Below are 19,942 nucleotides of genomic sequence, written 5' to 3'. Positions count from 1 at the left end.
GTTTCACTATTTTTTTCTCAGTCAGTTTATCATTTGTGTAAAGGAAGGCTACTGATTTATTTGAGTTAAGTTGATATCCTGCCACTTCATTGAAGTTGTTTATCTGTAGAAGTTCTCTGGTAGAATTTTTTGGGTAGCTTATACATACTTTCATAGCATCTGTAAATAGTGATAACTTGATTTTTTCTTTGCCAATTTGTATCCCCCTTAATCTCCTTTTCTTGTCTTATTGCTCTAGCCAAACTTCGAATACTATATTGAAGAGATACAAGGGTATTGCACATCCTTGTCTTATCCCTGATTTTAGTGGGATTGCTTCAATGTTCTCTCCATTTAATTTGATATTTGCTGTTGGTTTGATCTTTATTCCTTTTATTATGTTTAGATATAAGCCTTGAATTTTTGATCTCACCAATATTTTTAATATTAAGGTGTATTTTGTCAAATGCTTTTTCAGCATCTAATGTGATGATCATGTGATTTTTTTTTTTAGTTTGTTTATATAGTGGATTGTGTTAATGGATTTTCATGTATTGAACCAATCTTGCATCCCTTAGATGAAGGCTCCTTGATTGTGGTGAATGATGGATTTGATATGTTCTTGGATTTGGTTTGGTAGAATTTTTTGAGTATTTTTGTATGCCTATTCATGAGGGAAATTGGTCTGAAGTTCTTTTACTTTGTTGGGTTTCTGTATGCTTTAGGTATCAGAGTAATTGTGACCTCACAAAATGAATTAGTTAGAGTTACTTCTGTTTCTATTTTATGGAGTAGTTTGAGGAGTGTTGGTATTAGCTCTTCTTTGAATGTCTGGTAGAATTCTTCACTAAAGCCAACTGGCCCTTTACTTTTTTGGTTAGGAGGTTTTTAATGATTTTTTCTATTTCCTTAGGGAATGTGGGCTGTTTAGATAGTTTACTTTTTTCTTGGTTTAACTTTGGTACATAGTATCTGTCTAGAAAATCATCCCTTTTATCTGGATTTTCTGGTTTTATGAGTATAGACTTTTGTAGAAGGATCTGATGATTTTTTTTCTGTTTTCTCAGTTTCTGTTATCTCTTTTCAGATTTTGTTAATTTGGGTACTCTCTGTGTCCATTATTAGTCTAAGTGTTTATATATCTTGTTGATTTTCTCAAAGAACCAGCTTTTGATTTTGTTGATTCTTTGTATCTTCTCTTTGTTTCTATTTGGTTGATTTCAGGCCTGAAATTTCCTGCCCTCTACTCCTCTTGGGTGTGTTTGATTCTTCAGGTGTATTGTTAAGTTGCTAGTGAAGAATATCTCTGATTTCTTAAGGGGGGGCACTTAGTGCTATGAATTTTCTGCTTGGCACTGCTTTCATTGTCTCCTATAGTTGGGTATGCTATATCATCATATTCATTGAATTCCAGGAAGTCTTTAATTTTGTTTTTTTCTTATTTCTTCCCTGACCAAGTTATCATTGAGTAGATTTGTTCAGTTTCCATGGGTATGTGTTTTTTTGTTTTGTTTTGTTCTTGTTGTTGTTGTTATTAAAATCTAGATTTAGTCCATGTTAATCTGATAGGATGCATGGGATTATTTCAATCTCTTTGTATCTATTGATTCTAGTTTTGTGACTGATTATATGGTCAATTTTGCAGAAGGTACCTTGAAGTGTTGAGAAGAAGGTATATTCTTATGTTTAAGGCTGAAATATCATATATATATATATATATATATATATATATATATATATATAATCTGTTAAATCCATTTGGATCATAACTTCTATTAGTTTCACTCCATCTTTGTTAAGTTTTTGTTTCAGTGACTTGTCTGTTGGTGAGAATGGGGTGTTCAAGCCTCCCACTGTTATTTTGTGGGCTTCAATGTATGTGTTGAAATTTAGTAAAGATTCTTTTATGAATGTGGGTGCCCTTGCATTTAAGGCATAGATGTTCAGGATTGAGACTTTCTCTTGTTGGAGTTCCCTTTGATGAATATGACGTGTCCTTCTTCATCTCATTTAATAATTTTATGAGATATTAGAATGGCAACTCCAACTGATTTCTTGGGACCATTTTCTTGGAAGAGTTTTTCCAAGCCTTTTGCTCTGAGGTAGTTACGGTCTTTGTTATTGAGGTGTGTTTCTTATATGCAACAAAATGCTGGATCCTGCTTGTGTATCCAGTTTGTTAGCTTATGTCTTTTTAATTGGATAATTTAGTCTGTTGATATCGAGAGGTAAGACAGGTAATTGTTAGTTACTCTTATGTTTATTGTGGTAGGTGGTGTTATGTTTATGTGATTCTCACCTTTTGTTTTTGTTGTGATATGATTAATTTCTTGTTTTTTTTCTTTGCTGTATATCCTCCTTGCATTGGAATTTTCCTTCCAAAATCCTCTGTAGGGCTGGATTGGTAGATAGATATTGTTTAAATTTGATTTTGCTCTGGGATATTTTGGGTTCTCCATTTATGATGATCAAGAGTTTTCCCCTATTGTAGTATCCTCAACTGGCATTTGTGTTCTCTTAGGTTCTACATGAACTCTGTCCATTCTCTTCTGGCTTTTTCGGATCTCTGTTAAAAAGTCTGATGTAATTCAAGGTCTGCTTTTATACGTTACTTGACCTTTTTTATTTTGTGCATTTAGTGTTTTGATTATTATGTGACAAGAGAATTTTCTTTTCTGGTTCAACCTATATCATTCTATAGTCTTCTTGTACATTTATGGCTATCTCTTTATGTTGGGGAAATTTTCTTCTGTGATTTTGTTGAAGACGTTTCGGATTCTTTTTTTAAGCTGGGAATCTGTGCTCTCTTGTATTCCTATTATTCATAAATTTGGTCTTTTATTTGTTTCCTGGATGTTTTGGTTTAGAAAGTTTTTATGTTTTGAATTTTCTTTCAGCATTACGTCCATATTTTCTAAGGTATCTTCTATGTCTGAGATTCCCTCTTCTATCTCTTGTATTCTGTTTTTGATGCTTGCATATGTAGTTTCTGACCTCTTTCCGAGGTTTTGCATTTCCTTTTCCAAGGTTCTTGAAACTGAATATAGATATGAGTCCTTTGAAAAAGCAGCAAGTGCTTTTATCTGCTGAGCCATATTTCCAGTCTATATTTTGTGTTTTGTTTTTCAGAATCTTAGTGCTGTTTTGTGTCTTTAAAAATATGTTTTGATAATTGCATTACATAGCAGTATATTTTCAAAAACTGTACCCATCCTCACCTCTCGAACTCCTATTTTGCTCTCTACTCCTTATATTTCATTTTTATTACCTCTTCCACAATTATTGTCTCTAACAAATATATACAATCTACTGTGTCCTTTTACTGTTCTTTGTATACACATGCATTAGTGCTGGCTACTAACATTGGACAACATATTGAGGGTTCTTTCCTGAAAAAGACTGATTCTTCTTTTTTTCTCTAGTCAGTGACTGACTTTAGCTCTTCATCTAGTGGTGGGCCTTGTGAATTTCCTCCAGCTATGTTGACCTGTAACCTTGTGTAGTCATTTTCACATCTTATTTAGGCATCCATGTTACTGAGATTCAACTGGTGCAGCACCCTTTTCAGTTTGAAAAGACATCTCACATCAGGAATCCTAGTTCTTTGCCTTGCAAAATCTTAATATTCCCTTTTCTGTAATGTTCCTGCAAGGTTAGGTGTGTTGTAATTATACAATTTGTAGGTGGGTAGCCCATGACTTCTTACACTGCATTTATCCCTTATGTTTTTCTGTACAAACTTCATCTTGTTCACAAATAAACCTCTTTAATAAGGGGTGAGGAGGACTTGTGTTACTTTTGATTATTTTAAGCTTAGAACTTTTGCTCAATAATACTAATTATAACCATACCAGCATTGACATTAGTGAATTCAAATTGTTTAAGTAAGGGACTTATATGGTTTTTGTTGCTAAGTTCTAAGTTATAGTCTTGATAAAATGAATTTTATTTTCCCCATATTTTAACATACAAACTCGTTTCATAACTCATTTCTGGAGTTATTTATAATTTGGTTATAGCCAGTTAAGAAACAATATGAATAGATATTTCATAATAAGTCTTTATCCAATATTTCCACCATGAATATTAATCCTAATAACATGATGACATTCAAAACATTGTGCATATGCGGAATCAATTAAATTTTGCTTTTACAGAGTACTGTCATTCTATTAGGGCTTAGCACCAAATTCTTTTTTTTATTGGATATTTTATGTATTTTTATTTCTTTTCCCCCTCTTGCATAACCTCTCCGCCTGCTTCTGTGAAGATGCTCTCACTCCCACCCTTATACTCCCGCCTCAATACCCTGGCATTCCCCTACACTAGGGAAACAAGCCTCCACAGTACCAAGGGCTTCTCCTTCTACATATGTGGCTTCTCATTCTCATTCCAGACAATGCCACCCTCTTCTACATATGTGGCTGGAGCCATGGTTCCCTACATGTGTACTCATTGGTTGGTGGTTTAGTCCCTGAGAGCTCTGATAGGGTCTGGTTTGTTGATACTTTTGTTCTTCCTATGGGTTGCAAACCCCTTCAGCTACTTCAGTCCTTTCTCTAACTCCCCCATTGGGGTCCCTGTGCTCAGTCCAATGGTTAGCTGCAAGCATCTTTATCTGTATCAGTAAGGCTCTGGAAGAGCCTCTCAGGAAACATCCATATCAGGCTCCTGTCAGCAAGTGCTTCTTGGCATCAGCAAATAGGAACTGGGTTTGGTGGTTGCATATGGGATGAATTATTCACAGGTGGGGCAGTCTCTGGATGACCTATTCTTCAGTCCCTTCTCTACTCTTTGTCCCTGTATTTCCTCCAGTGAATATTATGTTTTCCATTCTGAGAAGGACTGAAGCCCCCATTGTGGTCTTCCTTCTTCTTGAGCTTCATATGGTCTGTGAATTGTTTCTTGGGTATTCTGAGCTTTTGGGCTAATATCCACTTATCAATGAGTGCATACAATGTGTGTCCCGAAGATCAGATCTTGCTTTTGAGAAACAACATGGGTGTGAAGAAATAGTAGATGGGAGCGAGTCAGTGTCTGTAACTGTGGAGAGCCAGGAAAAATTAGTTATCGTACAGATATTTTTCTCTATGAATGCCTTTGTGAAAATCAAAGCAATGCAGGGAAACTTCAAGTTTGCTGTCTAGTTACACACACATATATTTATGAGTGTACTAACTGAAGAGGAGATGGAGCTGGCAAGAAATGCAGTGGTGACTCATAACCCAAGAACGCAGTGAAACACACAGTCTTGATGGGAGACGAAATTCAAGATCTTGGCTTGGCTAGTGAGTTGTGCTGGTAACTGAGACATGATGTATGTGGCTCGTGGGAACTATTAGTTCTAGCTTATTCCATTTCAAGATGGCCTTTGATGACTTTTCCCCCCCATGTTTTTAACAGGAGATGAAAAAACATAGTCTGAATAAAGAATTTACCTTCTACAATTTCTGTGGTTTTGGGCAAGCTATATCACTTATTTAAATCTCTGAATAAATCACCTTCAAAATTTGTAGAATAGTTTCTTCCTTACAAAGGTTTAAAATCATCTTTTATTCATTGAAGTACATAATATGCATCAGATTATGAGGCATTGCCCCCAACTGCTGTTCTGCATACATACTATATTAGCTTTAAAGAGATGAGGTTGTTGTCACCTCTTGGTTTATGTGTATTTGCAATTATCTCTTTTATATTTCTAATCAAAATTAAGTTTTGAGCTAAACTTTATGATACATTGGGGCACACACATTGCATAAATTATAATAATGTAATAATTGCCTTCATTTCCTGCCTTATAAACAGTAACTCTTAGCTAACCAGCTTAAGACTGTAGTCCTCAACCCAGTTTTCATGTTTGAATCATTTGGAAATTGTATATCGATTTTACCACAAGACACTGAGCTGAGAATTCTTGGTTGGGTAGCTCTTCTTTTGTTAACAGCTCATCATGTATCGGGTGGCAGAGCCTGCCTTATACTGTAGATCTGAGTATCATCATAAAAATCTGTTCCAAAGCAGCTAAATGCAGAGTTATCTTAAAGCATTTTAGAAAGGTTGTGGTCTTAGGGAGATCTATGCTATGAGAAACGGAACACAAAGGAAGTCAAAGCGACATGTCATGTATTGAATGGAACAAGAGAAGTGTTTTGGAAATCCCATTTCCACCAACATTTAGTCAATTCTTTTTTTTGGTGGTGGTGGTGGTGGTAGGGGTATCTTTTGTTTTTATTCAGAACAAAACTACATACATATTGTGAGTCCATGAAAAGATGTGGATACAAACCCTGGTAAGTGGAAGAATGAATTTGAAAGCAAGGAACAGTTTCATCAATAGTTAATATTTTATTCATATTTAAAGTTTCACAAATATCTCAGTGATAGCAACAAATGGAACTTGTTTGTCTTGTTTTTTGAAAAGGGTCTCATTTGCAGCCCAGGCTGACATAGTACTCACAACCTTTTATTATCCACTTCTACTGAATAATACGATACCTACTTTAAAACCTTTTGTTTTAAGTCATTTATCTTAAAAAGTAGACTTCTCCACACCTCATGAAGCTAGACAAATTCTGACTTCACAACCTGTGGCCATGAAGTACATGTGAGTACCTAAGCTCTTCAGTGGAGACCCAGTAGTACACATTAGCATGAATCTGAAGAGAGTCACTTCCTTTGTAGCCATGCTCGTGGGCTATCCTGCCATTGACCCAGGAGTTAGTGAATTCTCCCCAGCATTTGGTCACGTGTCACTATCACTATGCCAAGGAAAAACACTAACTAAAGGTTCTGTCCTCTTGTTGGCAGAGGATTAGAGAGCAATCTCAGGACAGACCACTGAGCACTGAGCCTAAGGTGGGGGTTAGACCTTCACGGATTCTGCCCCAGTGATTTTCTCTGTCTCTAGAAAAGACAGGGCTCTTCTCTTTCACACTGAGTTCCATCCAGAGAGCTGGTTCAGAACCCTTCTAAATAAATCACAACACTTCTTGACATGCCCTTGTGGCTTTCTCTAGTACAACTATAGAATTTGCATCTCAGGCCTCTCTAATGGTTAAGAGCAGGAACAAGGACAATCTTATGGAAAGAATTGTTCAGAGGGAAGACTTATTTAGGGCAGTTGTCTAAAATAAGTTACTTCTGATTTTCAGTGGTCAGTCAACAAAGTATTTACAGTCTGCTATTTCCTTTTGTGCTTTATTTAAAGCCAAGTGTTAAGAGGAAGCATATGCAATGGTTAATAGAATAGGTGCTTGAGGCAGAGTTCTTAGGTTGGTATCTTAGTTCTGCAACTTCCAAGCTGCTGCTGGTGGTCGTTGTTTTTGTTGTTGTATAAAATCTTTATATCAGAATGACACATTGTTCTCCCATATAAAGTGATCAAACTGTGTAGGACCAGGAAAGAGACAAGTGTGTTCACTAATGTCTATAGGATTTATTCTATATAATTCTTTATTCAAGCATGAAAAACATATTTTAACAATGGTCAAATGGAAATGGATTTCCTAAAAAAAAAAAAACAAAACAAAACACTAAAGCAAAACACACTAGTATAACAACATATATATTTAAAGAAGTGGATCGGGTTGGGGATTTAGCTCAGTGGTAGAGCACTTGCCTAGCAAGCGCAAGGCCCTGGGTTTGATCCCCAGTTCCGAAAAAAGAAAAAAATGAATGAACAAGAAAAAAGAAATGGTAAGTGTTGATGTTAAGCAGGAAGTGATATATCTCTTTGTTGTTCTGGCTTGATTATTTTACACTGTGTGTTCTTATAAATACTTCATGTTTTACCTAATGAATATGTAATTTGTAATTTTTAAAATAATATACGATTTAAAAAGAAATGATAGGAAAGAGTGTTGAAAACATGGTAGAAGAGTGCAAAAGCAATGGAAGTGCTAGTAACATTGAAATATTACCAATCCTCAGGCCAGGGAAGCAAGCAAGAGGAAGAAAGTTTAAGGTGAAGTTATAAGAGGAATGAAACTATCGGGTGAAAAGCTCCAAGACAAGTGTGTGAGAATGAGTAGGCTGGGCTGAAATGGAGAAAATATCAGAGAGAGAGAAAGAAGTGAAGTTTCTTTGAGAACTCTTCCGAGCTTATGAGTGAATACAGATTCCTGTGCAGCTTGACTGTAGAGGTGTAGAACACGCTTTGATGAGCTCTCAGCTTCTTCCAGCTAGGACAGTATAAGAAATCAACCCTGAAATGGAAAATATTAAGGTGATTACATCAATAGCAAAATGGAGAAAAATCAGTTTTAAGGCCATTGGGAGCAGAAAGAAATTGTCCTGGAGCTTTAGTGAGATGAAAGAAACTCTGCAGCGTTCTTGAAGGAGTTGGCATCCACCATGGACCTTAGCAAGGAGGGTGACAACTTCAGATCAAGGCTGCTTTTCCTTTCTACTTGACTCTGTTTTGACCCTCGCCTTATTTGTTCAGCTAGGATTGTGTTTAAGCAGAGCTTCTGCATCTGTCCTGAACCTCAACTGCAGCCTGATCCTTTTACCCATGTGCCGCACAGTCCTGGCTTACCTTCGCGGATCACAGAAGGTACAGAACAAACATCTTCTTCATGAATTTCTATGGCAAGATCTAGTGTAATAATCACACATTAGTGGTTCTGTTTTTATGAACTGGTTTTATTTTTGACTGTCTCTTCTCTGTGGTGGTAAGGAACATGTTACCTGTAAAAGTGGTCAGAAAACTCTTCTGTAAACTAGACAAGGGGAATCAGACACATCATCCACCATGCTTTCAGGTACTGTGTTCAGTACTATCGTGACTCCTAAGAACAACTCAGATATTACTGGTTCAATTTAAGCTTGAGAACCTGAGGTATAGAAAGTATGGCTGAACCAAAATCAGATATAAATGAGTGACAGAACTAAGGTTAATTCCAGTTCTTAGAGCTTCTCTACTGTATCAGACCTCATTGAGATTGGTATTTTATTTAGAAAACCCAGGTAAGAAAAGCATAGTATGTTCTTTAGTATTGTACAGAATGATGGCTAGTGTTTGCAGTTTCCCATTGTTTAACACACATGACTTGTGAGCTATGCGAAAGACTGAAGTAGATGACTGTATTGAATAGTGATGCTTACCTCAAATGTTTTTGTTGTTGTTGTTGTAAAATGAGAGGGGCAAGAATGAAAACTCCTTTGTCATTAAAAACACTATGCATTTTTTTGTCTTTGATTAGTCCTTTCTACAAGTGTGAGCATCCACATGTTTGTATATGTGTTTTGATTTTTTACTAAAATAATTAGGGGTGCATGGATAGATAATTATGTTTTTAGAGTTTTTAGCGAACTTTGAAGTGTGTAAAGCTGATTTACTGTAGCAAATCTTGTCAGATTTTTATTCAGGTAATTACATTTGGAAACACATTATTTTGCAGTAGTTTATGGAAATAGCATTCCCTAGGTTGCCTACTATTGTTAAATGCTAGAATTTGATCTCTGACTGGCCATTGCCTTGGCACGAAGAGAAGGAATGTAAGTGCCAGAGAGTGAAAAGTTCCCTCCTAGGTTTCTCAGTAGGTAATAGGTCTTAAAGAGTTGTTGCCCAGTATGAAGCACAGATTTTTAAAGACCTTGACATTTTTTTTACATGATCAAGCAGGTATTTAAAACTACAGATGCCATTGGTCTAATTTTAAAATAACCTTATTTTTTAGCAGCACAAAGGATATAACATATTCTACCAAATTTAAACTTTTGAAAAAAATCACATACGCTAAGTTATCAGAAAGTTTACTCTGTGTTCTGATAGAACAAGTGCTTATGGCAGTTGGGGACAAATGTCAGCATAGATATTTATATATAGTGACAGTTTATAGGATCACAGTGTAGTTTCTAACTTTTTAATCTAACAGTTTATGTCTTTCAGTATTTTTTTTCAAATCATAGCATACCTTTTCATATTTATTTGCATGGCTTCAGTGACTAATTATGCCATGATTCTCTCACTTTTGACTAGTAGACTTGTGTTATATTTCCAATACTTTTCATAGTATGAGCAATGCTGTAGTGAAACAATTTGTACATATTTTGACTGGTTGTATTATTTTTACCCTATTAATTAACTTTTATTTAGGTCCCTAGCAGGAGAACAAGAAGGTTGTTGGACAAGAGCAAGACTCTACACATCACCTGTGGCATAACTATTTGTATTTTCTCAGGTGAGAGTACTGAAAAGCATTATTTTATTAGAATTTTTTATTTTACCAAGGTTGAAATACTTGATTTTATTGTTTTTTATGTGTTCACCTATAATGATCTTATTTGCTGATTTTCTACTTATCTGTGTTAGTGCCTCCTTTGTAAGGACTAGAAGAGAGTTGTGAGGGGAATTACAGAACATAGGTGTTTCTTTTGGCATTTTGCATTAAGTTTTCCAAATGCTAGATCTAAGCTCATAGTGATTTTCTTGTAATAGTACATAATTTCATTTGTAAAGTTTAAAATAAGGTAACTTAGTCCAGATTTAAAGGTAAGATTGTATTGCATAAAGTACAATTTAGAAATGTGAAATTTTCATTTTAAAATATGATTCTAGGTCAAGATATATTTCATAAGTATTATTTATATTGATAATTGTATAGAAGAATAGACTTTAAATCTATATAATTCTATCTTGACCTTTTTGAGTTCTATGGACTGTTTCTTGGGTATTCTGTCCTTTTTTTGGGGGGGGGGGCTAATATCCACTTATTAGTGAGAATATACCATGCATGTCCTTTTGGGTATGAGTTACCTCACTCAGGATGATGATTTTCTAGTTCCATCCATTTGCCTGCAAAACTGAGGATGTCCTCTTTCTTAATAGCTGAGTAGTATACTATTGTATAAATCAATCACAATTTCTATATTCATTCTTCTGTCATGGGACATCTGGGTTGTTTCCAGTTTCTGGCTATCACAAATAAGTCTGCTTTGAACAGAGCGGAACATGTGCCCCTGTGGCATGGTGGGGCATCTTTTGGCTATAGGCCCAACATGGTGTATAGCTGAGTCTCCAGGTAGATCTATTTGTAATTTTCTGAGGAACCTCCAAATTGATTTCCAGAGTGGTTGTACCAGTTTGCAATACCCCTACAATGGAGGAGTGTTCTTCTTTCTCCACATCCTAGCCAACATGTGTTGTCTCCTGAGGTTTTGATCTTAGCCATTCTGACTGGTGTAAGGTGGAATCTCAGGGTCATTTTGATGTGCATTTCTTTGATAACTAAGGATTTTGAACATTTCTTTAGGTGCTTCTCAGCCATTCGAGATCCTCTGTTGTGAATTCTAGGTTTAGTTCTATACCCCATCTTTCGATTGGGTTTTTTGGGTGTTTTGGTTGTTAACTTCTTAATTTTTTAATATATTTTGGATATTAGTCCTCTATCGGATGTGGAGTTAGTGAAGATGCCAATCTGTAAGATGCCAATTTGTCTTATTAACTATGTCCTTATCTTACAGAAGCTTTCCAGTTTTATGAGGTCCCATTTATCAATTCTTGATCTTAGAGCATGAACCATTGGAGTTCTGTTTCCCTGTGTTCTGGAGCCATTTCCCCTGTGTCAATGAGTTCAAGGCTCTTCCTCACTTTCTCTTCTATTTGATTCAGTGTATACGGTTTTATGTTGAGGTCCTTGATCCTCCACTTAAACTTTGTGCATGGTGACAAATATGGATCTATTTCATTTTTCTACTTACAGACATCCAGTTAGACCAACACCATTTATTGAAGATGCTTTCTTTTTTCCATTGTATCTTTTTGGCTTCTTTGTCAAAGATCAAGTGTGTGTCAGTGTGTGGTTTTATTTCTGGGTCTTGAATTATATTCCACTGATCAACCTGTGTAACAATGCCATGCAGTTTTTATCACTATTGCTCTATAGGAGAGCTTGAGGTCAGGGATACTGATTCTCCCAGTTGTTCTTTTATTGTTAAAATTTGATTTTGTTATTCTGGGTTTTTTGCCTTTCTAGATGAATTTGAGAATTGCTCTTTCCATATCTGAAGAATTGTGTTGGGATTTTGCAGAGAGTCTATAAATTGCCTTTGGTAGGATGGCCATTTTTATTGTTAATTCTGCCAATCCATAGGCATGCAAGATTCTTCATTTTCTGAGATCTGCAATTTCTTTGAGAGACTTGAAGTTCTTATCATAAAGAAATTTCACTCGTGTGGTTAAAATTAACCCAAGATATTTTATATTATCTCTGGCTGTTGCGAAGGGAGTGTTTCCCTACTTTCTTTCTCAGGCTGTTTATCATTTATATAAAGGAAGACTATTGATTTATTTGACTTAATGTTATTTTTGAGTATTTTTATTGGATATATTTCTTTTATTTACATTTCAAATGTTATTTCCTTTCGGTTTTCTGTCCATAAGCACTCTATCCCCACCATTGACCCACCTCTTACTGCCTATCCCCAGCATTCCCCTGCACTGGGGGTCCAACCTTGGCAGGACCAAGTACTTCCCCTTCCACTGGTGCCCCAACAAGGCTATTCTCTGCTACTTATGGAGTTGGAGCCCTGAGTCAGTCCATGTATAGTCTTTGGGTAGTGGTTTAGTCCCTGGAAGCTCTGGTTGGATGGCATTGTTGTTCTTTTGGGGTTGCAAGTTCCTTTAGCTCTTTCCATTTTTCCTCTAATTTCCCTGAAGGAGGTCCAGTTCTGGAGTGAGTGGTTTGCTGCTGGCATTGACCTCTGGATTTGGCATGCTCTGGTTGTGTCTCTCAGGAGAGATCTATATCCGGTCCCTTTCAGCATGGACTTTTTAGCTTCATCAATCTTATCTAGTTTTGGCGACTGGGTCCTCAGGTAATGGAATTTTCTGAGGAAACTCCATATTGATTTTCAGAGTGGTCGTACCAGTTTGCAGTCCCACCAGCAATGGAGGAGTGTTCCTCTTTCTCCACATCCTCACCAGCATCTGCTGTCACCTGAGTTTTTCATCTTAGCCATTCTGGTTGGTGTGAGGTGGAATCTCAGGGTTAATTTGAGTTGCATTTCCCTGATGACTAAGAATGTTGAATATTTCTTTAGGTGCTTCTCGGCCATTTGTTATTCCTCAGCTGAGAATGTTTTGTTTAGCTCTGTACCCCATTTTTAATAGGGTTATTTGGCTCTCTGGAGTCTAACTTCTTGAGTTCTTTGTATATTTTGGATATAAGCCCTCTATCAGATGTAGGATTGGTAAAGATCTTTTCCCAATATGTTGGTTGCTGTTTTGTCCTAATGACAGTGACCTTTGCCTTACAGAAGCTTTGCAGTTTTATGAGGTCCCATTTGTCCATTCTTGATCTTAGAGCATAAGCCATTGGTGTTTTGTTTAAGAAATTTTCCCCAATGCCCATGTGTTTGAGACTCTTCCCCACTGGTTTGATGTGGAGGTCCTTGATCCTTTTGGACTTAGGCCTTGTACAGGGTGATAAGAATGAATTGATTTGTATTCTTCTACATGCTGACCTCCAGTTGAACCAGCACCATTTGTTAGAAATGTTATCTGTTTTCCATTGGATCGTTTTAGCTCCTTTGTCAAAGATCAAGTGACCATAGGTGTGTGGGTTCATTTCTGGCTCTTCAGTTCTATTCCACTGGTTTTTCTGCCTGTCTCTGTATCAATACCGTACAGTTTTTATGACTATTGCTCTGTAATACTCCTTGAGGTCAGGGATGGTGATTCCCCCAGAAGTTTGTTTATCGTTGAGTATAGTTTTACTTATCCTTGGTTTTTTGTTATTCCAAATGATTTTGCAAAATGCTCTTTCTATCTCCACAAAGTATTGAGTAGGAATTTTGATGGGGATTGCATTGAATCTGTAGATTGCTTTTGGCAAAATGGCCATTTTTACTATATTAATTGTGCCAATCCATGAGCATGGGAGATCTTTCTATCTTCTGAAATTTTCCCCAATTTCTTTCTTTAGAGACTTGAAGTTCTTGTCATATAGATCTTTCACTTGCTTGGTTAAATTCACACCAAAATATTTTATATTATTGGGACTATTGTGAAGGGTGTCATTTCCCTAATTTCATCTCAGACTGTTTATCCTTTGAGTAGAGGAAGGCTACTGATTTGTTTGAGTTAATTTTATACCCAGACACTTTGCTGTAGTTGTTTATCAGGTTTAGTATTTCTCTGGTGGAACTTTTGGGTTCACTTAAGTATACTATCATATCATCTGCAAATAGTGATATTTTGACTTCTTCCCTTCCAATTTGAATTCCTTTGACCTCCTTTGTTGTCTGATTGCTCTGGTAAGACTTCAAGTACTATATTGAATAAGTTGGGAGAGAGTGGGCAGCCTTGTTTAGTCCTTGGTTTTACTGGGATTGCTTCAAGTTTCTGTCCATTTAGTTTGATGTTAGCTACTGGTTTGCTCTATATTGCTTTTACTATGTTTAGGGATGGGCCTTGAATTTCTGATCTTTCCAGGACTTTTATCATGAAGGGTGTTGAATTTTGTCAGATGCTTTCTCAGCATCTAATGAAATGATTGTGTGGTTTTTATCTTTGAGTTTGTTTATATAGTGAATTACATTATGGATTTTTGTATATTAAGCCATCCATGCAGGATTGACTTAATTTTATATCTGACCACTTGCTGAAGCTGTTTATCAGCTGAAGAAGTTCTCTGGTAGAATATTTGGGGTCGCTTAAGTATATTGTCATGTCATCTGCAAAATCTGATACCTTTACTTCTTTTTGGCCAATTTGTATCCCCTTGATCTCTTTTGTTGTCTTATTGTTCTAGTTAGCATTCCAAGTACTATATTGAACAGATATGCAGAGAGTGGGTATCCTTGTCCTTGATATTGTGGGATTATTTATAGTCTCTCTACATTTAAATTTACATTGGCTATTGGTTTGCAGTAATTGCTTTTATTATATCTAGTATGGGTCGTGATTTCCTGAATGTTAACATGAAGGGGTTTTGTATTTTGTGATATTCTTTTTCTTCATCTAATAAAATGACCATATGAGTTTGTTTATATGATAGATTACGTTAATGAATTTTTGTGTATTAAACCAACCTTGCGTCCCAGGGATAAAGTCTACTTGATCATGATGAATGATGGTTTTGATATGTTCTTGGATTCGGTTTACAGAATTTAATTGAGTATTTTTACATCTATATTCATAAGCAAGATTGGTTTGAAGTTCTCTTTTTTGGTAGGTTCCTTGTGTGGTTTACATATCAGAGTTATTGTGGCTACATAGAATGAATTAGGTAGTGTTACTTCTGTTGATATTTTATGGAAAAGTTTAATGAATATTTGTATTAGGTCTTCTTTGAAGGTCTGGTAAAATTCTGAAATAAATCCACCTGACTGTGAGCTTTCTTTGGTTAGGAGGTTTTTAAGGACTTCTATTTCCTTATGGGATATGGACCTGTTTAGAAATTTTACCTCCTTTTGATTTAACTTTGTTATGTGGTATCTATCTAGAAAACTATCCATTTCATCAAGGTGTTCCAGTTTTGTTGAGTATAAGCTTTTGTAGTAGGATCTGTGGATTTTTTGAATGTCCTTCATTTCTGTTGTTATATCTCACTTTCATTTCTGATTTTGTTAATTTGATACTGCCTCTAGGCCCTTTAGTTATTTTGGCTACAGGTTTATCTATCTTGTTGATTCATTCAAAGATCCACCTTTTGGTTTTGCTTATTCTTTTTATTGCTCTTTGTTTTTATTTGGTTGATTTCAGCACTAAGTTTGACTATTTCCTACCTTCTACTCCCCTTAGTGAGTTTGCTTCTTTTTTTTCTAGAGCTTTCAGGTGTGCTGTTAAGTTGCTAGTGTAAGATCTCTCCAGTTTCTTTAACAGTGCACTTAGTGCTATGAATTTTCCTCTTAGCACTGCTTTTGTTGTGTCTCATAAGTTTTGGTATGGTGTGTCAACATTTTCATAAAATTCTAGGAAGTCTTTAATTTCTTTCTTTATTTCATCCCTGATCAAATTGTCATTTAGCTGAAGGTTGTTAAGTTTCCACATGTATGTGGGTTTTCTGTTGCTTTTGCTGTTATTAAAGACCATATTTAGGTTATGGTGGTCTGATAGAATGCATGGGATTATTCCAATCTTCTTGAATTGGTTGAATATTGTTTTGTGACCAATTATATGGTCAGTTTTGGAGAAGGTACCATGAGGTACTGAAAGGGAGGTATATTATTTTGGTTTAGGGTGAAATGTTCTGGAGATATCTGTTAAATCCATTTGGTTCATAACCTCTATTTGTTTCACTGTATTTCTGTTTAGTTTCTGTTTTGATGACCTGTCTAATGCTGAGAATAAGGTATTGAAGTCTCCCACTATTACTGTGTGAGTTTCAATGTCTGTTTTGAGCTTTACCAAAGTTTCTTTTATGAATGTGGGTGCCCTTGCATTTGGGGCATAGATGTTCAGAATTGAGTCTTTCTCTTGCTATATTTTTCCCTTTGATGTATTTGAAGTGTCCTTCCTCATCACACTTGATAACTTTTGGTTGAAAGTCTATTATATTGGATATTAGGATGGTGTCTCCAGCTTCTTTCTTGGGACCATTTGCTTGGAAAATCTTTTTCCATCTGTTTATTCTGAGATTATGGCTGTCATTGTTATTGAGATGTGTTTCTTGTATGCAGCAAAATGCTGGATCTTGTTTGCATATCTAATCTGTTAGCTTATATCTTTTTATAGGTGAGTTGAGTTTATTAATATTGGGAGATATTACCCTGAGATTCCACCTCACACCAGTCAGAATGGCTAAGATAAAAAAACTCAGGTGACAGCAAATGCTGGCAAGGATGTGGAGAAAGAGGAACACTCCTCCATTGTTGGTGGGATTGCAAACTGGTACAACCACTCTGGAAATCAGTCTTGAGGTTCCTCAGAATATTGGACATTCCACTACCTGAAGACCCAGCTATACCTCTCTTGGGCATATACCCAAAAGATGCTCCAACATATAACGAAGACACATGCTCCACTGTGTTCATAACAGCTTAATTTATAATAGCCAGAAGGTGGAAAGAACACAGATGCCCTTCATCAGAGGAATAGATTCAAATATGTGTTACATCTAAACAATGGAGTACTACTCAGCTATCAAAAACAATGACTTCATAAAATTCATAGGGAAATGGAATGAACTAGAAAATATCATCCTGAGTGAAGTAACTCAATCACAGAAAAACACACTTGGTATGCACTCATTGATAAGTGGATATTAGCCAAAGAGCTCAAATTACCCAAGATACAGTCTACAGACCACAGGAAGCTCAAGAAGAAGGATGAACAAAATGCAGATGCTTTCACTCCTTCTTACAAGGGGGAAATATTCATAGAAAGGGATATAGAAGCAAAGTTCAGAGCAACGACTCAAGGAATGACCATTCAGAGCTTGACACACATGTGGCTCATATATATGCAGCCACCAAAACTAGATAAGATTGATGAAGCTAAAAAATGCATGCGGAAAGGGACTGGATATAGATCTCTCCTGAGAGACACATCCAGAGCATGTCCAATACAGAGGTCAATGCTAGCAGCAAAGCACTGAACTGAGAATAAGACCCCCTTGGGGGGAATTAGAAGAAGTATTGAAAGATTTGAAGGAGCTTGCAACCCCATAAAAACAATGCCAACCAACCAGAGCTTCTAGGGACTAAACCACTACTGAAAGACTATACATGTACTGACTCAGGGCTCCAACTGCATATGTAGCAGGGAATAGCCTTGTTGGGGCATCAGTGGAAGGGAAAGCCCTTGGTCTTGCCAATGCAGGGGAATATGGGGGAGGGCAATAAGGGGGATGAATAGGGGGAATGCCCATATAGAGGAGGGTGTGGGGAGGGAATGGGGGCTTATGGACAGGAAACTGGGAAGGGGCATAACCTTTGAAATGTAAGTAAAGAAATATATAATAAAAAATTAAAAAATATTGGGAAATATTAAAGAGAGATAACTGTTGGTTCCTGTTACATTTGCTTTTACAGGTAGCTTTAGGAGCTTGTGGTTTTCTCCTTTTGGCTTTATTGTGAGATGCATAATGTCTTGTCTTTTCTTTGGTGGAGGTATCTTCCTTGTATTGGACTTTTCCTTTTAGGATCCTCTGTAGGGCTGGATTGGCCAATAGATACTGTTTGAATTTGGTTTTGTCCTGGAATATTTTGCTTTCTTCATCTGTGTTGATTGAAAGTTTTGCTGCGTATAGTAGCCTGGGCTGGCATTTGTGTTCTCTTAGTCTACATGACCTCTGACCAGACTCTTCTGGCTTTCATAGTGTCTGGTGTAATTTTGATAGGTTTGCCTTTGTATGTTACTTGATCCTTTTCCCTTGCAGTTTTTAATATTCTTTCTTTGTTCCGTGAGTTTAGTGTTTTGACTATTGTATGACAAGAGGATTTTCTTTTCTGATCCCATTTGTTTGTTGTTCTGTAGGCTCCTTGTACTTTATGGCCATCTCTTTCTTTAGGTTGGGGAAGTTTTCTTCTATGCTTTTCTTGAAGACGTTTTCAGGTTCTTAGATCCGGTATTCTAAATTTTTCCCTATTCTTATTATTTTTAGATTTAGTCTTTTCATTGTGTCGTGAATTTCCTGGATGTTTTGGGTTAGGAGTTTTTATGTTTTGAATTTTCTTTGACCATTGTGTCAATCTCTTCTACAGTATCTTCTACACCTGAGATTCTCTCTTCTATCGCCTGTATTCTGTTGGTGATACATCTGTAATTCCTGTCTCTTTTCCTAGGTTTTCCATTTCCTGGTTTGCATCCATTGTTATTGTTTCTACTTCCACTTTTAGGTCTTGGATTGCTTATGCAATTCCTTCATCTGTTTGATTGTGTTTTCCTGTATTCCTTTAAGTGATTTATTTGTTTCCTCTTTAAATATTTATGACGTTTCTCATAGAATCAGAGGCTGTAACCCTACAAATTATATGGAAGTAAGAAGAAAGAAAAACACAGTGAAGACCCAAAGCAGTCTTGAGCAAAAGGACAAAGATGGAGTCATTATGCTTTCTAACTTCAATTTTGATTATTTTATTACAATATATAATTTAGTACAAAATTTAGTACAATTTAGTATAAAGGTGAAAGTATAGAAGTATAATAATCAAAGAAAATAATACAGGGCTAGAAAGATAATTTAATGGTTAAAACAACTTCTGCTCCTCCAGAGGACAAAGTTGTGTTTCCAGTACCCACATGGAATGTGTTGCAATTGCTTGTCACTCTAACTGGAAGGAATCCAACACCATCTTCTGGCCTCTGCAGAAACTTTCACACATGTGATATATGTACACATAACCACAAGCCTATACACATACACAGAAACACAGAGATAAATATTTTAAAAAAGAAAGAACATAATTTTGGCATGTAAAAAAGGCTTATAGGATCTTAGAAATTATTCAATAAGTAAAAGAACTTGTCACGTAGGCCTCTTGACCTGAGTTTGAGCCCCAGAACCCATACAAAGAGCCACATGTACCAGTATAGATCGGTCATCCATGAACACTTACAACAAGATCAGAGACAGCAGAATGCCTGGAAGTATGCAGCGAGGGCTACCTAGCTAGGCTAGATTATGCTGTACAGTAGAAACAAAACTTGCCTCAGGAAAGTAGAAGGTAAGAACTGACTCTTCAACATTTCCCTTGAACCTCTTCATATATGCTATGGCATATAGGTAATACAAACAAGAAAATTTGTTATTTAATTAAAAATAAAGACACAAAAAGAGACAGAGTTGTGTGTCCAGAAATAATCCCATGCAGCTGTAGTCCTGTGATTCTCTACACAGGTGCCAAAAATCATAGTAGATAAATTAGAGCTTTGCCATGAAATTGTGCCCAGCAAATTGTGTCTTCACATGCAGGAAGTCATAACTCTCACGCTAAAGAAAAATAAACATAAAAGTAATTCAATGATTTAAGTATTAGATAAAAAGATATTGGGGTTAATCAAGATGGCTAAGCA

At 36.2% G+C, this 19,942-nt stretch overlaps 1 protein-coding gene across 2 annotated transcripts in view; it reads left to right on the top strand.

Annotated features, from left to right (window-relative positions):
* The window catches only part of Nox4 (NADPH oxidase 4), a 152,374-nt gene that overhangs the window by 26,719 nt on the left and 105,713 nt on the right, over window positions 1-19,942 (top strand). For both annotated transcript variants that reach the window (XM_032895944.1, XM_032895945.1), the window contains exons 3-4: window positions 8,423-8,533; window positions 10,079-10,163. In XM_032895944.1, coding sequence (XP_032751835.1) covers window positions 8,423-8,533; window positions 10,079-10,163 — 196 coding nt within the window. The remainder of the gene's footprint in view (window positions 1-8,422; window positions 8,534-10,078; window positions 10,164-19,942) is intronic.

This window comes from Rattus rattus, chromosome 2, assembly GCF_011064425.1.
Source record: "Rattus rattus isolate New Zealand chromosome 2, Rrattus_CSIRO_v1, whole genome shotgun sequence".
In the NCBI taxonomy this organism is placed as follows: domain Eukaryota; kingdom Metazoa; phylum Chordata; class Mammalia; order Rodentia; family Muridae; genus Rattus; species Rattus rattus.
The sequence above is the reverse complement of the archived record's forward strand: the minus strand, read 5'-3'. Positions and strand labels throughout refer to the sequence as shown.